The sequence below is a fragment of the Oncorhynchus nerka genome, linkage group LG25, assembly GCF_034236695.1.
Source record: "Oncorhynchus nerka isolate Pitt River linkage group LG25, Oner_Uvic_2.0, whole genome shotgun sequence".
NCBI classification, from domain to species: Eukaryota; Metazoa; Chordata; class Actinopteri; order Salmoniformes; family Salmonidae; genus Oncorhynchus; species Oncorhynchus nerka.
In genome coordinates, this window is record NC_088420.1 from 14,756,004 (window position 1) to 14,777,903 (window position 21,900).

Consider the following 21,900-nt stretch of genomic DNA (forward strand, 5'->3'; position numbering starts at 1 on the left):
ATCTCCGATCCAAAATTAAATCTAGAATCGGCTTCCTATTTCGCAAAACAAAGCATCCTTCACTCATGCTGCCAAACATACCCTCGTTAATCTGACCATCCACCGATCCTCGACTTTGGCGATGTCATTCACCAAAGCCCCATATACTACCCACCACTGCGACCTGTATGCTCTTGTTGGCTGGCCCTCGCTTCATACTCGTCGCCAAACCTACTGGCTCCAGGTCATCTACAAGTCTCTGCTAGGTAAAGCCCCACATTATCTCAGCTCACTGGTCACCATAGCAGCACCCACCCGTATCACGTGCTCCAGCAGGTATATATTTCTGGTCACCCCCAAAGCCAATTCTTCCTTTGGCTGCCTTTCCTTCCAGTTCTCTGCTGCCAATGACTGGAACAAACTGCAAAAATCACTGAAGCTGGAGACTCATATCTCCCTCACTAGCTTTAAGCACCAGCTGTCAGAGCAGCTCACAGATCACTGCACCTAGACCATCTGTAAATAGCCCATCCAACTACCTCATCCCCATGCTGTATTTATCTTGCTCCTTTGCGGCCCCGTACCTCTACTTGCACATTCATCTTCTGCACATCTACCATTCCAGTGTTTAATTGCTATATTGTAATTACCTCGCCTCTATGGCCTATTTATTGCCTTTCCTCCCTTATTCTACCTAATTTGCTCACATTGTATATAGACCTTTTCTTCTGTATTATTGACTGTATGTTTGTTTATTCCATGTGTAACTCTGTGTTGTTGTATGTGTCGAACTGCTTTGCTTTATCTTGGCCAGGTCGCAGTTGTAAATGAGAACTTGTTCTCAACTAGCCTACCTGGTTAAATAAAGGAGAAATATATATTTTTAAATAGAGCAGTCATAACATCAAGGCACAAGTACAGCAGACAAAGTAATTGTCACTGAGTCTGGTGGCTTGAGGCTCAGAGATAAATCTTTCTGGTTCAGAGACTGAGGGAAGGATAGGTTAGAGGACATCATCCCTGCTCTGTCAGAAGCAAAGAACACACTGTCAGAAACGGTCTTCAAAACAGTTTCAACTCATGACAAGGACATCAGAATACCACCTTCATTTTCAGCTACGAAACTCCATTCAGATTGACTTTCATAGACTGAGGTTGGCCTAAGAGCTATATATAACTTGTGGTAATTACTGTGGTAATAACGCTAATTACTACACTAATCTGAGGGTGCTCTTTTCCAGTTTTACTAAATGAAATCTTTGCAAACATTATGATAAAAAAGAAGTAACACATTGACGAAGGAACACGATGACGAAGGAACACGATGACGAAGGAACACGATGACGAAGGAACACGTTGACGAAGGAACACGATGACGAAGGAACACGTTGACGAAGTAACACGACGAAGGAACACGATGACGAAGGAACACGTTGACGAAGGAACACGATGACGAAGGAACACGATGACGAAGGAACACGTTGACGAAGGAACACGTTGACGTAGGAACACATTGATGAAAGCCAGGTGACGTGACACTTAAGCTTTGAAAGACCAATAGTACATCAACTGTAAGCTACATTGTTACTCTTTATTAGGGCTTTGATATTGACATCATACAACATTTGGAGGTAATCTGTCCCCTTTCCTTTCCACAGCCACAGTCAAGAGAGGAGCAGCAGCAGATTACCGATGATGCACATTCAAGTGGGAAGGTTAGTTTGAAAACAGCGAACTCGGGGCTACAGAAGGTTGAAACACTGTAATTAGTTTGAGACCTTTCCAATCCTTGCTGCATGGCGATAACCTGGCTATGAAGGAAAAGCATTCAACTGGTCATCAGTTTCTTGTTTCAAAGACAAACGGGTTTAAATCAATGCAACCATGGAATTTGATGCACTAATGATTGCAACTCATTGATACAAAACTATCAAGACCCTGCATCTGTCTTAATTGCTCCTGTAATCATTCCCACCAGTTAATCTAAATTTATTGAAAGTCACTTAACTGTACTACTCTGAAGCTACAGCATACGTTGTATTTTCATGCAGACATGCATAGATGGCTTTCAATATGCATGAATGATCCACACTCCACACGCTATTGGGCATGAGTCTCATTTCCCAGTTGTCCGACCCTGCAATAGCTGTCCAGTTGACTCTGGGTTCAAGAGTGGAATCCCTATGACCCAGGGGCGCAACTTTGACTGGGAACGGTCATGTCCCCCCCACATTTTGAAATAGCACTGTTTTCATCCCAGTTTTATCATTTGAATGTGATACAAAATGAGGCAACCGTGTGCTTTAGGACCATGCAGATGCCTTCGAGCAGTCGGGTAGGCTGTTTGGAGTGTTTATCCAACTGGATAAAATAACAATAATAATAAATTATTATGTCCCCCCCACTTCTAAAACCAAAGTTGCACCCCTGGTTTCAATGCATTTGCATTACCAAACATCAATGAAGCCTCAGTGAACAGATTTGTGTGCGTTAATCTTTCAGGTCTGCTGGTCAAAAATATTCAACCATTTGATACCATCACCCATAACAAGTCTTCCACTTATGCAACAGTCTCCCTCAGCCTCGACAGCATTTCCACAACACAATGGGACGTTGAGGAGAGCAGGACTTACTTGGACAGAAATTCCAACTATCAAATCAAGCTTTATATATACACAGCACATTTCAGACATGGAATGCAACACAATGTGCTTTACAGGAGAAAAAAAACGAATAAAAAACAATGAAAATAAAAACAAAGCTAAAAATATTGTTTTAAAGATCTCTTAAATATGTCCACAGTTTCAGCCCCCCTCAGGTTCTCTGGCAGGCTATTGAACAGGCTGGGGGCATAATAACTAAAAGCTGCCTCTTGGTCCTAGGCTTTGGGATAGTTAAAAGGCCAGTACCAGAGGACCTGAGGGAACTATTGGATACATAACTTGGATAAGAGCGTCTGCTAAATGACTTAAATGTAAATGTAAATGTAATAACTTAAAAGCATGTTTGATATGTATTCGGGCGCATAATCGTGAATTTACTTTAAAAAACTATCTTAAAATTAATTCTAAAACTTTCCGGGAGCCAATGCAGAGACATTGAAACAGGTGTAATGTGTTCTCTATCTTCCGCCGAAGTCGGTTCTTCTCCTTGTTCGGGCGGTGCTCAGCGGTCGAAGTCGCCGGTCTTCTAGCCATCGCCGATCCACTTTTCATTTTCCATTGGTTTTGGCTTTGTTTCCTACACACCTGGTTTTCATTTCCCAATTACTGGTCATGTATTTAACCCTCTGTTTCCCCCCATGTCTTTATGTGTGATTGTTTATTGTTCACGTCGGTACATTTCCGTCTGGTTTTGTCCGGGTGCTGGTTTCACCCTTGTTTTGTGGCAACCGTTAATGTTCACACTTTGGTACTGTTACTTGTGCTATTTTCTTGAGTAAGTGCGTTTTTCACTCATCTCTGCTCTCCTGCGCCTGACTTCATGCACCAGCTACACCCACCGCCTGACACCGTCTGGTCTTGGTCAGAACCCATGCTGCAGCATTCCGTATGTTTTGCAGTTGACCAATGGCTTTCTTGTATAAACCAGACAGGAGAGCATTACAGTAGTCAAGTGTGCTTGTAATAAATGCATGGATGAGTCTCTCTTTATCAGCCGGAGAGAGAAACGGCCACACCTTGGCAATGTTCCTTGGGTGGCAAAAAGCTATTTTAATCACGTTCTACTGTGTGATTCTAAATTTAGATCAGTATCTAAAATAACACCTAGGTTTTTACCTGGTGTTTTATCTTTATTTCCCAAGGTGCTTTGGCTCCAACAATAAGAACGTTGGACTTGTCTTGATTTAGCTGGTGGAAGTTGTGAGACATATCACGTATTTAAATCACTAATACAATATAATAATTTATACATGGAGATAAAATCCTCTGATGACACAGAAATGTAAAATGGTGTATCGTCTGAGTAGCAGTGCTTTCTGATAACGCTGCCAAGGGGTTACTGAACAGCATTTTTCACTGTTATGTTCACCAATGATGACAAAAAACTCTCGACAGGTTAAATAGGTCCTAAACCAATTTAGAACTGGATCGGAGAGGCCAACCCACCTCTCCAGTCTGTGAAGGACATCATGGTCAACAGTGTCAAATGCAGCACTTAAATCTAAGAGTAGCGAGAGCTGTTTAGCATCTGTATTGGCTCTAAGATAATTTACTACTTGAACTAAGGCTGTCTCTGTGCTGTGGTGGGCACAAAACCCAGATTGGAATTTTTCAGAAATACAGTTGGCACATAAAAAAAATATTTAGCTGTTTGAACACACATTTCTCCAGAATTTTGCTTAAGAATGTAAGGTTGGAAATTGGCCAAAAATTGCTAAGAGCTGATGAATCTAGATTACTTTTCTTCAGAAGGGGTTCCACCATAGCTGTTTGTAATGCAGTGGGGAAAATGCCTGTGAACAAGGAGTGATAACTAAAGGTTGCCTCTTCTTCAGATATGCAATTAAAAACTGTTTTGAAGAAGATATTGGGAATAGGATCAAGAAGGCATGTAGAAGGCTTAAGTTGTGATATCACTTTCCTGAGCATGTCTGTGTCAACCAGGGAAAATTACTCCATATTGCCTTTACATGGTCGTCTAGGGCACATATCAAGCTTCTCATCAGGTCTTGCTTGACTGATACCCAGCCTAACGTTGCTTTTCTTCTCTCTAAAATATGCCGCAAACTCATCACATTTAGATGTGGAGAAAATTCACATACTGTAGGTTGGCGGGGGTAGGATTACAGGCCATCAATGGTCGAAAAGAGCACTGTCAAATTATTCTGATTAATAGTGATCAAGTTTTTAAAAATGATGTCTGGCATTTCTAATTGCCCTTACAGTGCCTCATACATTGTGTTACGTTACAGCCTTATTCTAAAACAGATTCAATATTTTTTATGCTCATCAATCTACACACTGTATCCCATAATGTAAAAGTGAAAACAGGTTTTCAGAAATGTTTGCAAATTTATATTTAAAAAAAATCTAAATTAAATACCTTATTTACAAGTACAAGTATTCAAACCCTTTGCTATGAGACTCCAAATTGAGCTCCGGTGCTACCTGTTTCCATAGGTCATCCTTGAGATGTTTCCACAACTTGATTGGAGTCCACCTGTAGTAAATTAAATTGATTGGGCAGAGAAGAATGGGAGAAACTCCCCAAATACAGTTGTGCCAAGCTTGTAGCGCCATACCCAAAAAGACTCAAGGCTGTAACCGCTGACAAAGGTGCTTCAACAAAGTACTGAGTCAAGGGTCTGAATACTTATGTGAATGTGATAGTTTTAATTATTTTTAACATTTGCCAAAAAAATCTAAAAACCTGTTTTTGCTTTGTCATTATGGGGTGTGTAGATGGATGAGGGGAAAAAAACGATTTAATCAATTTTAGAATAAGGCTGTAACATAACAAAATGTGGAAAAAGTCAAAGAGTACTGTCACGTTTACTCCCGCTCCCCCTCTCCGGCGCTCGACGTCGCCAGTTGTCTCATCATTATGCAGACCTGCCACCATCGTTACGCGCACCTGCCACCATCGTTACGCGCACCTGCGCCTCATGACACTCCCCTGGACTCCATCACCTTCCTGATTATCTCCCCTGTATCTGTCACTCCCCTAGGTTCTTTCCTCAGGCGTTATTGACTCTGTTTCTGTTTCATGTCTGTCCATTCCTGTTTTGTACTATGTTCTACTTATTATTACATTTGCACTCCCGGCACTTGCTTCCTGACTCACAGCGTACACGTTACAGGTCTGAATATCTTCTGAATGCACTAAATATGAAATTAATAAATAGAAAGTGTTAATATGTTAATTTAGTTGGTTTACTTTAATTCAATTGGCTATGAATGACATTGGCGGTAAGTTTGATATAATTTGTGTGGTAGGCTATCAGTCTATAAATAGTGTTTCCACCAAACTACATAGACAACATTTCGACTACAACAGAGGGACGTTGAGGAGAGCAGGACTTACTTGGCAGCGTCCCTGAGATCGATCACACTCCTCGTTTTACCTAACCCATCTTTGAAGTCTGTCTTGTTGGCGACAGTTAGCGTTCCGTTCCTGGTGATAAAGTCAGGGAAGCACCTCTGAAGGACTGAAACACACAAAGAAATATTTAATGGCTAAGAATAATGTTTCAATGTCATAGACTGTTTATAAGTATCACTTCCCTTTCCCAACCCCTAACACATAACGCCCCCTCCCACAGAACCTAAGTCTTAGAATAGACAGTCTGAATCTTAAGTCACCATAATGATAGTGGAGGAACTGTGTGTAGAATCTAGATTCACTTACAAGGTCTGCTTGGCACTATCATAGATGGGCAGTCCTCATCTCTCAAGACATGTGCAACTGACTAAAGGGAGAAAAGAGAGGAAGAAGACGTCAAACAATGTCAATTCAGTGACGTCAAATCCTCAGAGTTGAGTGTTTATACCAACTCATAGGTTAGGATGACTGGTAAGACATCCTATCACCATATCCTATGAGTTTGCCATTATCCAAAAGGACCATGAGGAGAACAGAACAGAAGACTGTCGTACATTAGAGACTGGTGGGGAACCCTTCCTGAGTCATTTGTTGTTTTAACACTCTGGTCTCGGTGCAGACGAAGCGCACACTCTTTTCCTCTCTCTCTTCCTCCCTCTCTCCCCCTTTCAGTCACTCCCTCTTAGCCACAGAACTTTTAAATCTCATTATGTTTCCTTTACATAATACATTACATAGGCCTAGTACTTATAAAGCAATATAGTGTTTTTCCGTAGAATTAAATGTACAACAAGATATACTCTAATTGCAGCAACTAAATTACTTACTGATTCTAATAAGATTGCCATTTCGGAAGAGTCTTGGTCGCTACTGACTTCTAGACGGATAACCATTACAGATGACATCTGTTCAGAACACTCAAGGACTTGATAAGGTGACTGGAGGCATCAGGTCTCTGTACCTTTCTAGGATTGTCGAAGCCCGGCTTGCAGAACTGCCTGTAATACTCCCAGTAGCTGTTGTTGTACCTGTAGTTGTACTGCATGTCTAGGTATGTGGCAAATCTGTCTGGGCACTTGGAGACACAGAGCTGAGAAGAGAGAGGTAGAGACAAACATTCATCAATGCTTAACAACAGAGAACACTGACCTTGTATAATCAAGCAAGAAAAACGAGCAGGAACAGAATAGCATAATGTGTGCCGCGTAAAGAGGGGCCTCTTACTTGGGTTGTAGGGCACTGGAGGTTAATGAGAACGGCAGGATTGGCACATTGCAATATGTTGAAGTAGAATAATATGGCTTTGTTGCTGTAACCACAGTGAAATGGAGAGAATATTCATTTGTTTTCCAACACACACAATGACAGTTTTATTAGAAAACGCTGAGAACAAATGTTGTATTGAAAATAATGGCATATTGAGCTGCCTGTCAAACAGAGGCAAGACAGTGTAAACACACAGGGTGCAGGGAAGCGTGTGGTGGTGGTTAATGCTACTTTAAATTCACTTTTCATACATGCCACGCAAAGCCCTATACAAACTAAAGGGGGGATTACTGTAAAGCAGGGCTCTGCAACCCTGTTCCTGGAGAGCTACCCTCCTACAGGCTTTCCCTCCATTCCTGTTCCTGGAAAGCTACCCTCCTGCAGGCTTTCCCTCCATCCCTGTTCCTGGAGAGCTACCCTCCTGCAGGCTTTCCCTCCATTCCTGTTCCTAGAGAGCTACCCTCCTGCAGGCTTTCCCTCCATCCCTGTTCCCAGAGAGCTACCCTCCTACAGGCTTTCCCTCCATCCCTGTTCCTGGAGAGCTACCCTCCTACAGGCTTTCCCTCCATTCCTGTTCCTGGAGAGCTACCCTCCTTTACATTTAGTAGACACTCTTTTCCAGGGTGATTTACAGTAGTGAGTACATACATTTTTGTACGTATTTGTCTTACGGGTCCCCCATGGGAATTGAACCCACAACCATGGTGTTGCAAGCGCCATGCTCAACTAACTGAGCCACACGGAAGCCACACCCTTGTGCAGGTTTTCACTCAAACCCCAGTTGTAACTAACCTGATTCACCTTCTCAATCTGCTAAGTATTAGAATCCGGTGCGCTAGACTGGTTGAGTGTAAACCTACAGGACAGTAGCTCTCCAGGAACAGAGTTGGAGAGCCTTGCTGAACATAGAAGGGTAGCTTAAAATGACTATGTTTACAGACTAATCCCAGGCTGCTTACAATCTCTTCCAAGTGCAGAATTATTTTAGAGGGTATTAATGTGAAGCCACACTTGTCCTAAGTGCAATGCAATGATATAGTACTATACCTATCCATAGTAACTATATACTATCCATTGTACTGTAGATGCAATACATTTTTCTCCAAACACAGAGAGCGGTCTTTCGTTCTACTTACGCGTTGGGGGTCCCCTGCTGTCCACAGAACTGTCCGTGGCTGTCGGTGGGGTAGACCACCTTCCTGGTGTCGCCATGGATCCAGGCTGCAACCAGACAGACGGCCACATCATTAGCCTCATTCACAGACCTGTCATATGTCAATCACTCTGGACATGAATTAGTGATAGGCTCTGCCTGACTGTGTATGTATTGGAATATTCTGACAGTCTAATGCACATGCACAAGTTGTCTTGACCTCTGAATGCTCAGCTATGAAAAGCCAACTGACATTTACTCCTGAGGTGCTGACCTGTTGCACCCCCTAGAACCACAGTGATTATTATTTGTCCCTGCTGGTCATCTATAAATGTTGAACATCTTGAAGAACGATCTGGCCTTAATGACGATGTACTCCTATATTCTCCATCCGGCACAGCCAGGAGAGGACTGACCACCCCTCAGAGCCTGGTTCCTCTCTAGGTTTCTGCCTTTCTAGGGAGTTTTTCCTAGCCACCGTGATTCTACATCTGTATTGTTGCTCTTTGGGGTTTTAGGTTTCTGCCTTTCTAGGGAGTTTTTCCTAGCCACCGTGATTCTACATCTGCATTGTTGCTCTTTGGGGTTTTAGGTTTCTGCCTTTCTAGGGAGTTTTTCCTAGCCACCGTGATTCTACATCTGCATTGTTGCTCTTTGCGGTTTTAGGTTTCTGCCTTTCTAGGGAGTTTTTCCTAGCCACCGTGATTCTACATCTGTATTGTTGCTCTTTGGGGTTTTAGGTTTCTGCCTTTCTAGGGAGTTTTTCCTAGCCACCGTGATTCTACATCTGCATTGTTGCTCTTTGGGGTTTTAGGTTTCTGCCTTTCTAGGGAGTTTTTCCTAGCCACCGTGATTCTACATCTGCATTGTTGCTCTTTGGGGTTTTAGGTTTCTGCCTTTCTAGGGAGTTTTTCCTAGCCACCGTGATTCTACATCTGTATTGTTGCTCTTTGGGGTTTTAGGTTACTGCCTTTCTAGGGAGTTTTTCCTAGCCACCGTGATTCTACATCTGCATTGTTGCTCTTTGGGGTTTTAGGTTTCTGCCTTTCTAGGGAGTTTTTCCTAGCCACCGTGATTCTACATCTGTATTGTTGTTCTTTGGGGTTTTAGGTTTCTGCCTTTCTAGGGAGTTTTTCCTAGCCACCGTGATTCTACATCTGCATTGTTGCTCTTTGGGGTTTTAGGTTTCTGTATAAGCACTTTGTGACAACTGTTGATGTAAAAAGGGCTTTATGTGATTGATTTGATTGACTACTATTATCACTTCAGCCCACAGCTACTGTACATCAGTATAAAAACAGGTCAAATGGGATCCAATGTAGACTGTTGTTATGAATCACAATCAGAAGCCAGACATGAATATATTATTCATGTGTCAAGCTGAGACTGGCTGTTCAGACATTACAAGGACAACCTGAAAAAGTCTATGTGAGAAACTTACAGTTTCTCTTACAGAGATTACAGTGATTATTATTATTTGACCCTGCTGGTCATTTATGAACATTTGAACATCTTGGCCATGTTCTGTTATAATCTCCACCCGGCACAGCCAGAAGAGGACTGGCCACCCCACATAGCCTGGTTCCTCTCTAGGTTTCTTCCTAGGTTTTGTGACTTTGTGACATCAGCTGATGTACGAAGGGCTATATAAATACATTTGATTTGATTTGATACAGAGTGATAATACGAGTGAAAGGCACTAACAAAACCAAGGCCAAGGTAATCCAATCATTCCAACACTTTCTCCACCAGTCTGCATCTTTTGAGGCTTCAATTCACGATGCAATCCTGTGTTCAATAGTTTTTCTAACCTGTTCAAAACATAAACAGCAAAGAATTACCTAGGAGGACAATAACATATTATTTTCTAGCCTGCCTCACACAGCTGGGAGGTTGAGAAAGGGAAGTTATGCACGAAGAAGAGCACATGGGAGGAGAAAGAATGAAAAGCTCTTCACGTAATTGCTGACATGCCAGTGTCTATTTGAAGTCACCTCCATTTTCATGGCTCTGGCTCTCAAAGTAATTGGGCAACAGACAGTCCTTCCTCTGCCCAGACTCGGACGTGACTACACTGCCAATCGAAGTCTGAGAGGGACTCCACTTTGAGAGAAGACATCAACGTTGATTTCATTTGACTCACTGAGGGTGTGTGTGTGTGTGTGTGTGTGTGTGTGTGTGTGTGTGTGTGTGTGTGTGTGTCATACAGACTACATACAGACTTAGGTGTGTGTGTGAGGAGATTCACATGATTGATTCCAATCTACTGAGAGGAACACTGGAGTATGCTGTGTTTAACTGCTCTAATTAAATGCCTTAACAAGGCATGGAGGCCAGAGGACATCACCCATTTCTCTAGAGAACATGCTCTAACCTCCAATCGGAAGATTAGAAGCACAGATTAGGGAGATGCCATTGAGCAGAGGTTCCCAAACTTTTTATAGTCCCGTACCACTTCAAACAATCCACCTCCAGCTGCGTACCCCCTCTAGCACCAGGGTCAGCGCACTCTCAAATGTTGTTTTCTGCCATCATTGTAGGCCTGCCACACAAACACACACACACACACTATACAATACATTTATTAAACATAAGAATGAGTGAGAGTTTTTGTCACAACCCGGCTCGTGGGAAGTGACAAAAAGCTCTTATAGGACCAGGACACAAATAATAATAATCAATCATTTTTCTCTTTATTTAACCATCTTACATATAAAACCTTTTCGTTCATTGAAAATTGTGAATAACTCACCACAGGTTAATGAGAAGGGTGTGCTTGAAAGATACACATACTGTAACTCTGCAATGTTGGGTTGTATTGGAGAGAGTCTCAGTCTTAAATCATTTTCCACACAGTCTGTGCTTGTATTTAGTTTTCATGCTAGTGAGGGCCGAGAATCCACTCTCACATAGGCACGTGGTTGCAAAGGGCATCAGTGTCTTAACAGCACGATTTGCCAAGGCAGGATACTCTGAGTGCAGCCCAATCCAGAAATCTGGCAGTGACTTCTGATTAAATTAAATTTTCACAGAACCGCTTGTTGCAATTTCGATCAGGCTCTCTTGTTAAGATATCGGTAAGTGGACTAGAGGCAGGGCATGAAAGAGATAACGAATCCAGTTGTTTGTGCCATCCGTTTTGGGAAAGTACCTGCGTAATTGCACACCCAACTCATTCAGGTGCTTCGCTATACCATATTTGACATTGTCCGTAAGCGTGATCATTTGCACACAAAAATCATACAATGATGGAAAGCCCTGTGTGTTGTCCTTGTTAATACAGACAGAGAAGAGCTCCAACTTCTTAATCCTAACCTCAATTTTGTCCCGCACATTCGAATATCGTTGGGAAGAGTCCCTGTAATTCCAGATTCAGATCATTCAGGTGAGAAACATCATCACCCAGATAGGCCAGTCGTGTGAGAAACTCGTTATCATGCAAGCGGTCAGAGAAGTGAAAATTATGGTCAGTAAAGAGAACTTTAAGTAAGCTCGTCTCTCGACTCCAAAAAATGTGTCAATACTTTGCCCCTTGATAACCAGCGCACTTCTGTATGTTGTGAATGTGTTACATGTTCGCTGCCCATATCATTGCATAATGCAGAAAATACACGAGACTTCAGGGGCCTTGCTTTAACAAAGTTAACCATTTTCACTGTAGTGTGCAAAACGTTTTTCATGCTGTCAGGCATTCCCTTGGCAGCAAGAGCCTCTTGGTGGATGCTGCAGTGTACACAAGTGTCGTCGGGAGCAACTGCTTGCACGCGCGTTACCACTCCACTATGTCTCCCTCTCATGGCTTTTGCACCATCAGTACAGATACTTAATTTAAAAAATATATATTTCACCTTTATTTAATCAGGTAAGCTAGTTGAGAACAAGTTCTCATTTACAACTGCGTCCTGGATACCAACACATCTTGACCACCAAATTCCATTTGATGTCACAAAGTTGTCCAGTTCTTCAAAAATATCCTCTCCTGTTGTCCTGGTTTCCAGAAGAGGATGTCTTCCTTAATTGACCTCCCATAAATGCAACAGACATATACCAACAGCTGTGCCAGGCCCACCACGTCTGTTGACTCATCCAACTGTAAAGCATATAATTCACTGGCTTGTATGCGAAGCAGTAATTGTTTGAAAACATCTCCTGCTATGTCACTGATGCATCGTGAAACAGTGTTGTTTGATGAAGTCATTGTCTGTATAGTTGTTTTGGGCTTTTCCCCAGCATTGTCCCAGCCACAGCCGCAGAAACAGGAAGAATGAAGTCCTCCACAATAGTCCGGGGCTTGCCTGTCCTAGCGACTCGGTAGCTCACCATATAAGACGCTTCTAGCCTCTTCTTATTAATGGTATCTGTTGCTTTTATACATGTCTTACTACGCAAAAGTCGACTTAATTCTCGCTCAAAAACCTCCGTGCTTATTTTTCAAATGTGAATGTTTTGTTTCTAAATGTCTGCACAAAAGTTGTGAGATAGTACTTTTGCACATATAACATACTGTGGCTGAGGAAAGGCAAACACCCAATATAAGTGAACCCCAAATCAATGTAGTTCTCATTATATTTGTGCCTCTTCGATGGTGCAATGGGGGCAGAAGCTCTTCGGCTGCATTAGATTCACAACTGTCAGTGTCCATGCTAGCTGGGCTAACAACAAATGTAGAATTACTGATGCTAGCATTGGATGTGCTCGTTGAAGAAGAACAACTTGTGTCATCAACAGGTGCAGGTGTAGTACTGCTATAGTACTGCTGGTAGTAGCAGTACTACCAGTAGAGCTGGTATGAGTCTCTATGGAAACGCTGGCATTACTTTTTTTTAACCCTTTATCCATTTTCGAGCAAACTGAATGAGCAGCAGCTACATTTGGCTACATACATTAGTGGAATTCCCGCTGGAGAGTAACAGTTAATGTGATTGGATGTTAATTATTTGACTAAGCTACCTGTATTTGACATTGTGATGTTATTTTGCTGAACACGAGATGTTTTTTGTTTGTTTTTTTGCATTGAGACAAGGCTACTCAGGCTAGAGAAAAAAACTGTATAGCCCCGTTGGAAAATATAAATGGACCGTTTGAAAATGTTAAAAACAAATATATATTTTACATTTTTAAATGTGAATCACATTTTTATTTGGCGTACCCCCGACGGCATTGCAATATCTGCCATAGAGTAACCTCAGAAAACAGAACATACTGTTGTTAAGAACTCCTGCTCATTAAGGAATGGGTCTGTCTCTGGGGAAACTCAGGCGCTCATATTTCTACCTCCCACACACTACACAATCAGAGGCTCTGTTGCTCAATGAAAAATGGCATCAAATACAACACTAACATCGATATGGCACCACAGTTGGTGGAATATATATAACACAAAGACTGTCTAGATGAGAGCTAGGCACGCAGAAACTCACTAACTAACAAACATGAACACAGACGAACTCACACACACACCAACTTTCCTCACACCATCTGCTTAGACCAGTGTTTCCCAACCCTAGTACTCGAGTACCCTCAACAGTACACATTTTCATTGTAGTCCTAGACAAACACACCTCATTCAACTCATTGAGGGATTGATGATTAGTTGACAAGTTGAATCAGGTGTGCTTGTCCAGGGCTACAAGAAAATAGTGTACGGATAGGGGTACTTGAGGACCAGTGTTGGGAAACACTGGCTTACATGCTGACCAGACCGGAGAGTCTGCCATGCCAAGGGCTAAAATAGAACTCCGACGCAGATCGCGCTGAAAGTCCTGCCTCTCCCATCTCCTCGTTGGTTTATAGAAGCAGGTACCCACGTGCCATCTTCTCATTGGTTATACCCACGTGGGTGATTGAAAGACAAACTGTTTTTCCGGTAGTCGTGGTAATACTATGAAAGTTAAGATGCTGATCACCATATAAGTTCAAAGATGAAAAATCCTGGAAGGAGGAGAGATGACTAGAAACGATTCGGTTGGCCGTTTTATGTGTGGATTAATTGTCGGAGTAGAGGATCTTGTGCATTTCAGGTAGAATAACAACTCAATGTTTATATCCCAGGACAAATTAGCTAGCAACAGCAAGCTGCGTGTTGTGATAGCGTTAGGTGTAGGGGGACAAAATACATTTATGCACGTAAGTACACGATGGCACACGATGGCGCACGCGCGCAGCCGGTTTGGGTTCTGTCTTAGACCACATCCTTCTTTGAGGTACAACAGAGGGAAGGGGGATGTGTGTGGGACACTGGGACTTTGTTGTTATGAATCCTCTATGTCTGATGAAATATGCAGCAACATGACAACTCACCCACGGTGCCCAGAGCGATGTAGCCGAGGATGACGATGACGAAGATGACACAGCACAACACATCCGTGCAGGCCCTGGGGAGAAGAGAGAGAGATAGAGAAACAGAGAGAGAGACAGAGTGTAATATTTACTGTAAATTTGTATGGTTAATTATCTAGTTCACTTGCTTTGGCAAAGTTAACATATGTTTCCCATGCCAAAGCCCTTGTCATGACTGCCCTTGGGGGAGGATCATAGGCGCCCCCCTCTCTATTCAATTCAAGGGGCTTTATTGGCATGGGAAACACATGTTAACATTGCCAAAGCAAGTGAAGTACATAAACAAAAGTGAAATAAACAATCGAAATGAACAGTAAACATTAAAATCACAGAAGTTACAAAATAATTAAGACATTTCAAATGACATATTATGTATATAAACAGTGTTGTAACGATGTGCAAATGGTTAAAGTACAAAACAGAAAATAAATAAACAAATATGGGTTGTATTTACAATGGTGTTTGTTATTCACTGGTTGCTATTGTCTTGTGGCAACAGGTCACAAATCTTGCTGCTGTGATGGCACACTGTGGTATTTCACCCAGTAGTTGATCAAAATTGTGGATCTGTGTAATCTGAGGGAAATGTGTCTCTAATATGGTCATACATTAGGCAGGAGGTTAGGAAGTGCAGCACAGTTTTCACCTCATTTTTTGGGCAGTGTGCACATAGCCTGTCTTCTCTTGAGAGCCAGGTCTGCCTACGGCGGCCAATAGCAAGGCTATGCTCAGAGTCTGTACATAGTCAAAGCTTTTCTTAAGTTTGGGTCAGTCACAGTGGTCAGGTATTCTGCCACTGTGTACTCTCTGTTTAAGGCCAAATAGCATTCTAGTGTGATCTGTTTTTTTTGTTATTTTTTTCCTATATGTCAAGTAATTATCTTTTTGTTTTCTCATAATTTAGTTGGGTCTAATTGTGTTGCTGTCCATTGGCTATGTGGGGTCTGTTTGGGTTTGTGAACAGAGCCCCAGGACCAGCTTGCTTAGGGGACTCTTCTCCAGGTTAATCTCTCTGCAGGTGATGGCTTTGTTATGGAAGGTCTGGGAATCGCTTTCTTTTAGGTGATTGTAGAATTTAAGGTATCTTTTCTGGATTTGGATAATTAGCGGGAATTGGCCTAATTCTGCTCTGCATGCAATTATTTGGTGTTTTACGTTGAACACAGAGGATATTTTTGCAGAATTCTGCATGCAGTCTCAATTTGGTGTTTGTCCCATTTCGTGAATTCTTGGTTTGGGAGCGGACCCCAGACCTCACAACCATAAAGTGCAATGGGTTCTATAACTGATTCAAGTATTTGGTTTAAATGGTTTAAACTACAACTCTACAAAAGACAAGACCAGAGAATGTGGAGATCATCCCCACGCTGAAACGGTGAAAAAATCTACAAACTAAAAGACCAATTTTTCAAGCTGCACCTGTTTAAATACTTTAGTCTGGTAAACGCATCCATCCTAAAAACATTTAGAATGGTACTCTGTCGTATCCATAATAACAACCTACAACTACGGAAGACTTACAAACCAGACACTTTCTGTCGACAATCTATCCAGCAGATGGACCGGCGATCACAGAGAGGGACAACAAAGGCATACACCAGTCTCAACATCAACAGTGAAGAGGCTCCTCCGGGGTGCTGGCCTTCTAGGCAGAGTTCCTCTGTCCAGTCTCAACATCAACAGTGAAGAGGCTCCTCCGGGGTGCTGGCCTTCTAGGCAGAGTTCCTCTGTCCAGTCTCAATATCAACAGTGAAGAGGCTCCTCTGGGGTGCTGGCCTTCTAGGCAGAGTTCCTCTGTCCAGTCTCAACATCAACAGTGAAGAGGCTCCTCCGGGGTGCTGGCCTTCTAGGCAGAGTTCCTCTGTCCAGTGTCTGTGTTCTTTTTCCCTCTTTTCTTTTTATTGGACAATCTGAGATATGGCTTTTTCTTTGCAGCTCTGCCTAGAAGGCCAGCATCCCGAAGTCGCCTCTTCACTGTTGACGTTGAGACTGGTGTTTTGCAGGTACTATTTAATGAAGCCAGTTGAGAACTTGTGAGGCGTCTGTTTCTCAAACTAGACATTCTAATATACTTGTCCTCTTGCTCAGTTGTGCCCCGGGGCCTCGCACTCCTTTGTCTATTCTGGTTAGGGCCAGTTTGCACTGTTCTGTGAAGGGAGTAGTACACAGCGTTGTACGAGATCTTCAGTTTCTTGGCAATTTCTTGCATGGAATAGCCTTCATTTCTCAGAACAAGAATAGACTGATGAGTTTCAGAATAAAGTTATTTGTTTCTGACCATTTTGAGCCTGCAATCGAACCCACAAATGCTAACGCTCCAGATACTCAACTAGTCTAAAGAAGGACAGTTTTATTGCTTCTTTATTAAGCACAACAGTTTTCAGCTGTTGCTTTGCTAACATAATTGCGAAAGGGTTTTCTAATGATCAATTGGTCTTTTAAAATGAGAAACTTGGATTAGCTAACACAACATGCCATTGGAACAGAGGAGTGATGGTTGGTAATGGTCCTCTGTACACCTATATAAAAATTCCATTAAAAATCTGCCGTTTCCAACTACAATAGTAATTTACAACATTAACAATGTCTACACTGTATTTCTGATCAATTTTATGTTATTTTAAATGGACAAAAAAATTGCTTTTCTTTCAAAAACAAAATGAATTTCTAAGTGACCCCAAACTTTTGAATGGTAGCGTATGTAGTGGGTCCATTCTGTTCTCCTGCTCTTTCTCATCTGTCCCCACCCCTTTCCTTTGCCTACCAATCCATCATATGGGTTTCATCCACTAGGGACTTTTTCTTGTTATCATGTTAGTAACCAATGTATGACCTATTGTGTGTGTGTTTATGTAATTCTGTGATTGATTAGTTAGCAAATAAATAATTAAGCCAATTTGTATACCGCTGATTCATGATTTATGATGCAAGGGTTTGTGCAGATTTGCGACATTCAGGGATGAGATTGATGAGGTAATAATACATTAATAGTAGACCATAATCGATAAGATATGAAAATATCTGAAGAGTTCATTTGGGAAATAGAGACTCTTATAAACATTTGACTCTGGTGCCCCGACTTCCTAGTTAATTAAAGTTACATGATTAGTTTCAATCACATAAGGAATAATTACACAATGAATTGATTTGATAATTTAACGGTCTTCACATTTAATGACAGCAAATGCTACAACACCCCTAAATTAAATTGAGAGAGAGATAAAGAGGGAGAGAGAGATAAAGGAAAAGTTCTGAGCAGAATTTGCCACCAGACCAGGTGTCATGTTAAGACTGAGTTCAGATAAAAACATTCCGAGCCACACTGAATTTCTAATGAGACAATGCCCCAGAGGTCATACAATCTCCACAGAGATCTCTCCTACAGAGTTTATGCTCTCCACAGAGATTCCTCCGACAGAGCTTACGATCTCCACAGACTCCTCCGACAGAGGTTTTACCATCTCCACAGAGACCCCTCCGATAGTTTATTCTCTCCATAGAGATCTCCCCCGACAGAGGTTCTCAAGGTTGGATTCCACAACAGCATGGTACATCTTTGCCCCCTTTAGAGAGGGGAGTCTGTCTCCTTCAGAGCTGGGCTTTCTCCTTCTGTCAACAGATAAGAAGTCTTCCCCCGTATCTCCCCTCAGAGGAGCAGTCAGCCTTGCCCCTCCATGGCCCGTCTTACAAAAACCCTCCCTAACTTCAACCTTATGGTGTCCTCTTAAGGCATCCGCATGCTGCAGTTCAGCTGGCGTATAGCTGAAGTCGGCGTGCTCGCATACTACCTTAAAAGACCATCGCTTGAAGATCTTATTGTCTAAGAAAAGTGAGGAGAGAGGAAACCCCAAATTAATTAGGTCTAAACTACATGACCAAAATTATGTGGACACCTGCTTGTTGAACATCTCATTCCAAAATCATGGGCATTAATATGAAGTTGGTCACACCCTTTGCTGCTACAATAGCCTCCACAATTCTTGGAAGACTTTCCACTAGATGTTGGAACATTGCTGCAGGGACTTTTTTCCATTCAACCACAAGAGCATTAGTGAGGGGTTGAGGTCAGGGTTCTGTGCAGGCCAGTCAAATTCATCCACACCGATCTCAACAAATCATTTCTGTATGGACCTCGCTTTGTGCATGGGGGCATTATCATGCTGAAAATGGAAAAAGCCTTCCCCAAACTGTTGCCACAAAGCTGGAAGCACAGAATCAACATAGGGAGACAATTTCCCTTCACTGGAACTAAGTGACCTAGCCAAACCATGAAAATCAGCCCCAGACCATTATTCCTCCTCCACCAAACTTTAGAGTTGGCACTATGCATTGGGGCAGGTAGTGTTCTCCTGGCATCCACAAACCCAGATTATTTACACTCCTCCAGCTGATGCTTGCACATTTTGATCTTAGGCTTGTGTGCGGCTGCTCGGCCATGGAAACCCACTTCATGAAGCACGCAAAGAACAGTTCTTGTGAGGACGTTGATTCCAGAGGCAGTTTGAAACTCGGTAGTGAGTGTTGCAACCGAGGACAGACCATTTTTACACACTACGCACTTCAGCACTCGGCGGTGCCATTCTGTGAGCTTGTGTGGACTACCACTTCTCGGTTGAGCCACTGTTGCTCCTAATCTTCCACTTCATAATAACAGCAATTACAGTTGACTTGGGAAGCTCTAGCAGCGAAGAAATTAGACAAATTGGCTTGCTGGAAAGGTGGCATCCTATGACGGTGCCATGTTGAAAGTCACTGAGCTCTTCAGTAAGGTGCTTCTACTGCCAATGTTTGTCTATGGAGATTGCATGGCTGTGTGCTTGATTTTATACACCTGTCAGCAATGGGTGTGGCTGGAATAGCCGAATCCACTAATTAGAAGTGTCCCCATACTTTTGTATATATAGCGCATAAACAATAGCCTAACTGCTAAATGTGCCTGTCCTTATAAATCATCAATATATACAGTGGTTCCTCCTTTAAAAGTTTTGAGCTTTACACCGCGGGACCCAGCGTTACGGCTTCATTGCTCCAGACCACTGCAAGAGGAGTTAGAGCACTCAATATGCATTTGGGTCCTAAGGATTTTATATGACCAATCATATCGAGTGGTTCCAATGATGAATTTATTATATATTAAGTATTAAATACTTTTTTCTTTACATAGTTGAATGTGCTGACAACAAAATCACACAAAAATTATCAATGGAAATCAAATTTATCAACCCATGGAGGTCTGGATTTGGAGTCACACTCAAAATTAAAGTGGAAAACCATACTACAGGCTGATCCAACTTTGATGTAATGTCCTTAAAACAAGTCAAAATGAGGCTCAGTAGTGCGTGTGGCCTCCACGTGCCAGTATGACCTCCCTACAATGCCTGGGCATGCTCCTGATGAGGTGGCGGATGGTCTCCTGAGGGATCTCCTCCCAGACCTGGACTAAAGCATCCACCAACTCCTGGACAGTCTGTGGTGCAACGTGGCATTGGTGGATGGAGCGAGACATGATGTCCCAGATGTGCTCAATTGGATTCAGGTCTGGGGAACAGGCGAGCCAGTCCATAGCATCAATGCCTTCCTCTTGCAGGAACTGCTGACACACTCCAGCCACATGAGGTCTAGCATTGTCTTGCATTAGGAGGAACCCAGGGCCAACCGCACCAGCATATGGTCTCACAAGGGGTCTAAGGATCTCATCTCGGTACCTAATGGCAGTCATGCTACCTCTGGCAAGCACATGGAGGGCTGTGCGGTCCCCCAAATAAATGCCACCCCACACCATGACTGACCCAACGCCAAACCGGTCATGCTGGAGGATGTTGCAGGCAGCAGAACGTTCTCCACGGCATCTCCAGACTGTCACATCTGCTCAGTGTGAACCTGCTTTCATCTGCAAAGAGCACAGGGCGCCAGTGGCGAATTTGCCAATCTTGGTGTTCTCTGGCAAATGCCAAACGTCCTGCACGGTGTTGGGCTGTAAGCACCACCCCCACCTGTGGACGTCGGGCCCTCATAGAGCCCTCATAGAGTCTGTTTCTGACCGTTTGAGCAGACACATGCACAATGTGGCCTGCTGGAGGTCATTTTGCAGGGCTCTGGCAGTGCTCCTCCTGCTCCTCCTTGCACAAAGGCGGAGGTAGCGGTCCTGCTGCTGGGTTGTTGCCCTCTTACGGCCTCCTCCACGTCTCCTGATGTACTGGCCTGTCTCCTGGTAGCGCCTCCATGCTCTGGACACTACGCTGACAGACACAGCAAATCTTCTTGCCACAGCTCGCATTGATGTGCCATCCTGGATGAGCTGCACTACCTGAGCCACTTGTGTGGGTTGTTGACTCCGTCTCATGCTACCACTAGAGTGAAAGCATCGCCAGCATTCAAAAGTGACCAAAACATCAGCCAGGAAGCATAGGAACTGAGAAGTGGTCTGTGGTCCCCACCTGCAGAACCACTCCTTTATTGGGGGTGTCTTGCTAATTGCCTACAATTTCCACCTGTTTTCTATTCCATTTGCAAAACAGCATGTGAAATGTATTGTCAATCAGTGTTGCTTCCTAAGTGGACAGTTTGATTTCACAGAAGTGTGATTGACTTAGAGTTACATTGTGTTGTTTAAGTGTTCCCTTTATTTTTTTGAGCAGTGTATATTGGTCTTGGCTCCCGAGTGGCGCAGCGGTCTAAGGCACTGCATCTTGGTGCAAGAGTCTTTACTACAGTTCCTGGTTCGAATTCAGGCTGTATCACATCCAGCCGTGATTGGGAGTGCCATAGGGCGGAGCACAATTGGCCCAGTGTCATCCGGGTTTGGCCAAGGTAGGCCTTCACTGTAAATAAGAATGTGTTCTTACATGGTTCAATTTAAAAAACAACTGGCGGCAACTGCAGCGCAATCAATAGGAGGTGAACAGTGGCTGGTGCTGAAAATATAGCTAACTTGTTATGCAAGTGCTGCACACCAACAGATGGAGAAAACCTACACCAATCAAGCAATCCATTTCAACAATAATCTTCATTTTAATTAGACTTTACAAACAACAAGAGGACAAACCAGTTATGCATTAGGGGGCGCTATTAAACAAGATATTTTGTCACGAAAAGATGCTTGACTATGCATATAATTG

The 21,900-nt window shown here is 42.9% G+C and overlaps 1 protein-coding gene across 3 annotated transcripts in view; it reads right to left on the bottom strand.

Annotated features, from left to right (window-relative positions):
• Positions 1-21,900, bottom strand: part of LOC115109062 (choline transporter-like protein 5-B) — a 100,563-nt gene that overhangs the window by 22,532 nt on the left and 56,131 nt on the right. For all 3 annotated transcript variants that reach the window (XM_029633634.2, XM_029633635.2, XM_029633633.2), the window contains exons 3-8: positions 14,744-14,817; positions 8,427-8,511; positions 7,249-7,333; positions 6,986-7,114; positions 6,331-6,391; positions 6,007-6,130 (exon numbers count right to left, since the gene is read on the bottom strand). In XM_029633634.2, the coding sequence (XP_029489494.1) occupies positions 6,007-6,130; positions 6,331-6,391; positions 6,986-7,114; positions 7,249-7,333; positions 8,427-8,511; positions 14,744-14,817 (558 nt within the window). The remainder of the gene's footprint in view (positions 1-6,006; positions 6,131-6,330; positions 6,392-6,985; positions 7,115-7,248; positions 7,334-8,426; positions 8,512-14,743; positions 14,818-21,900) is intronic.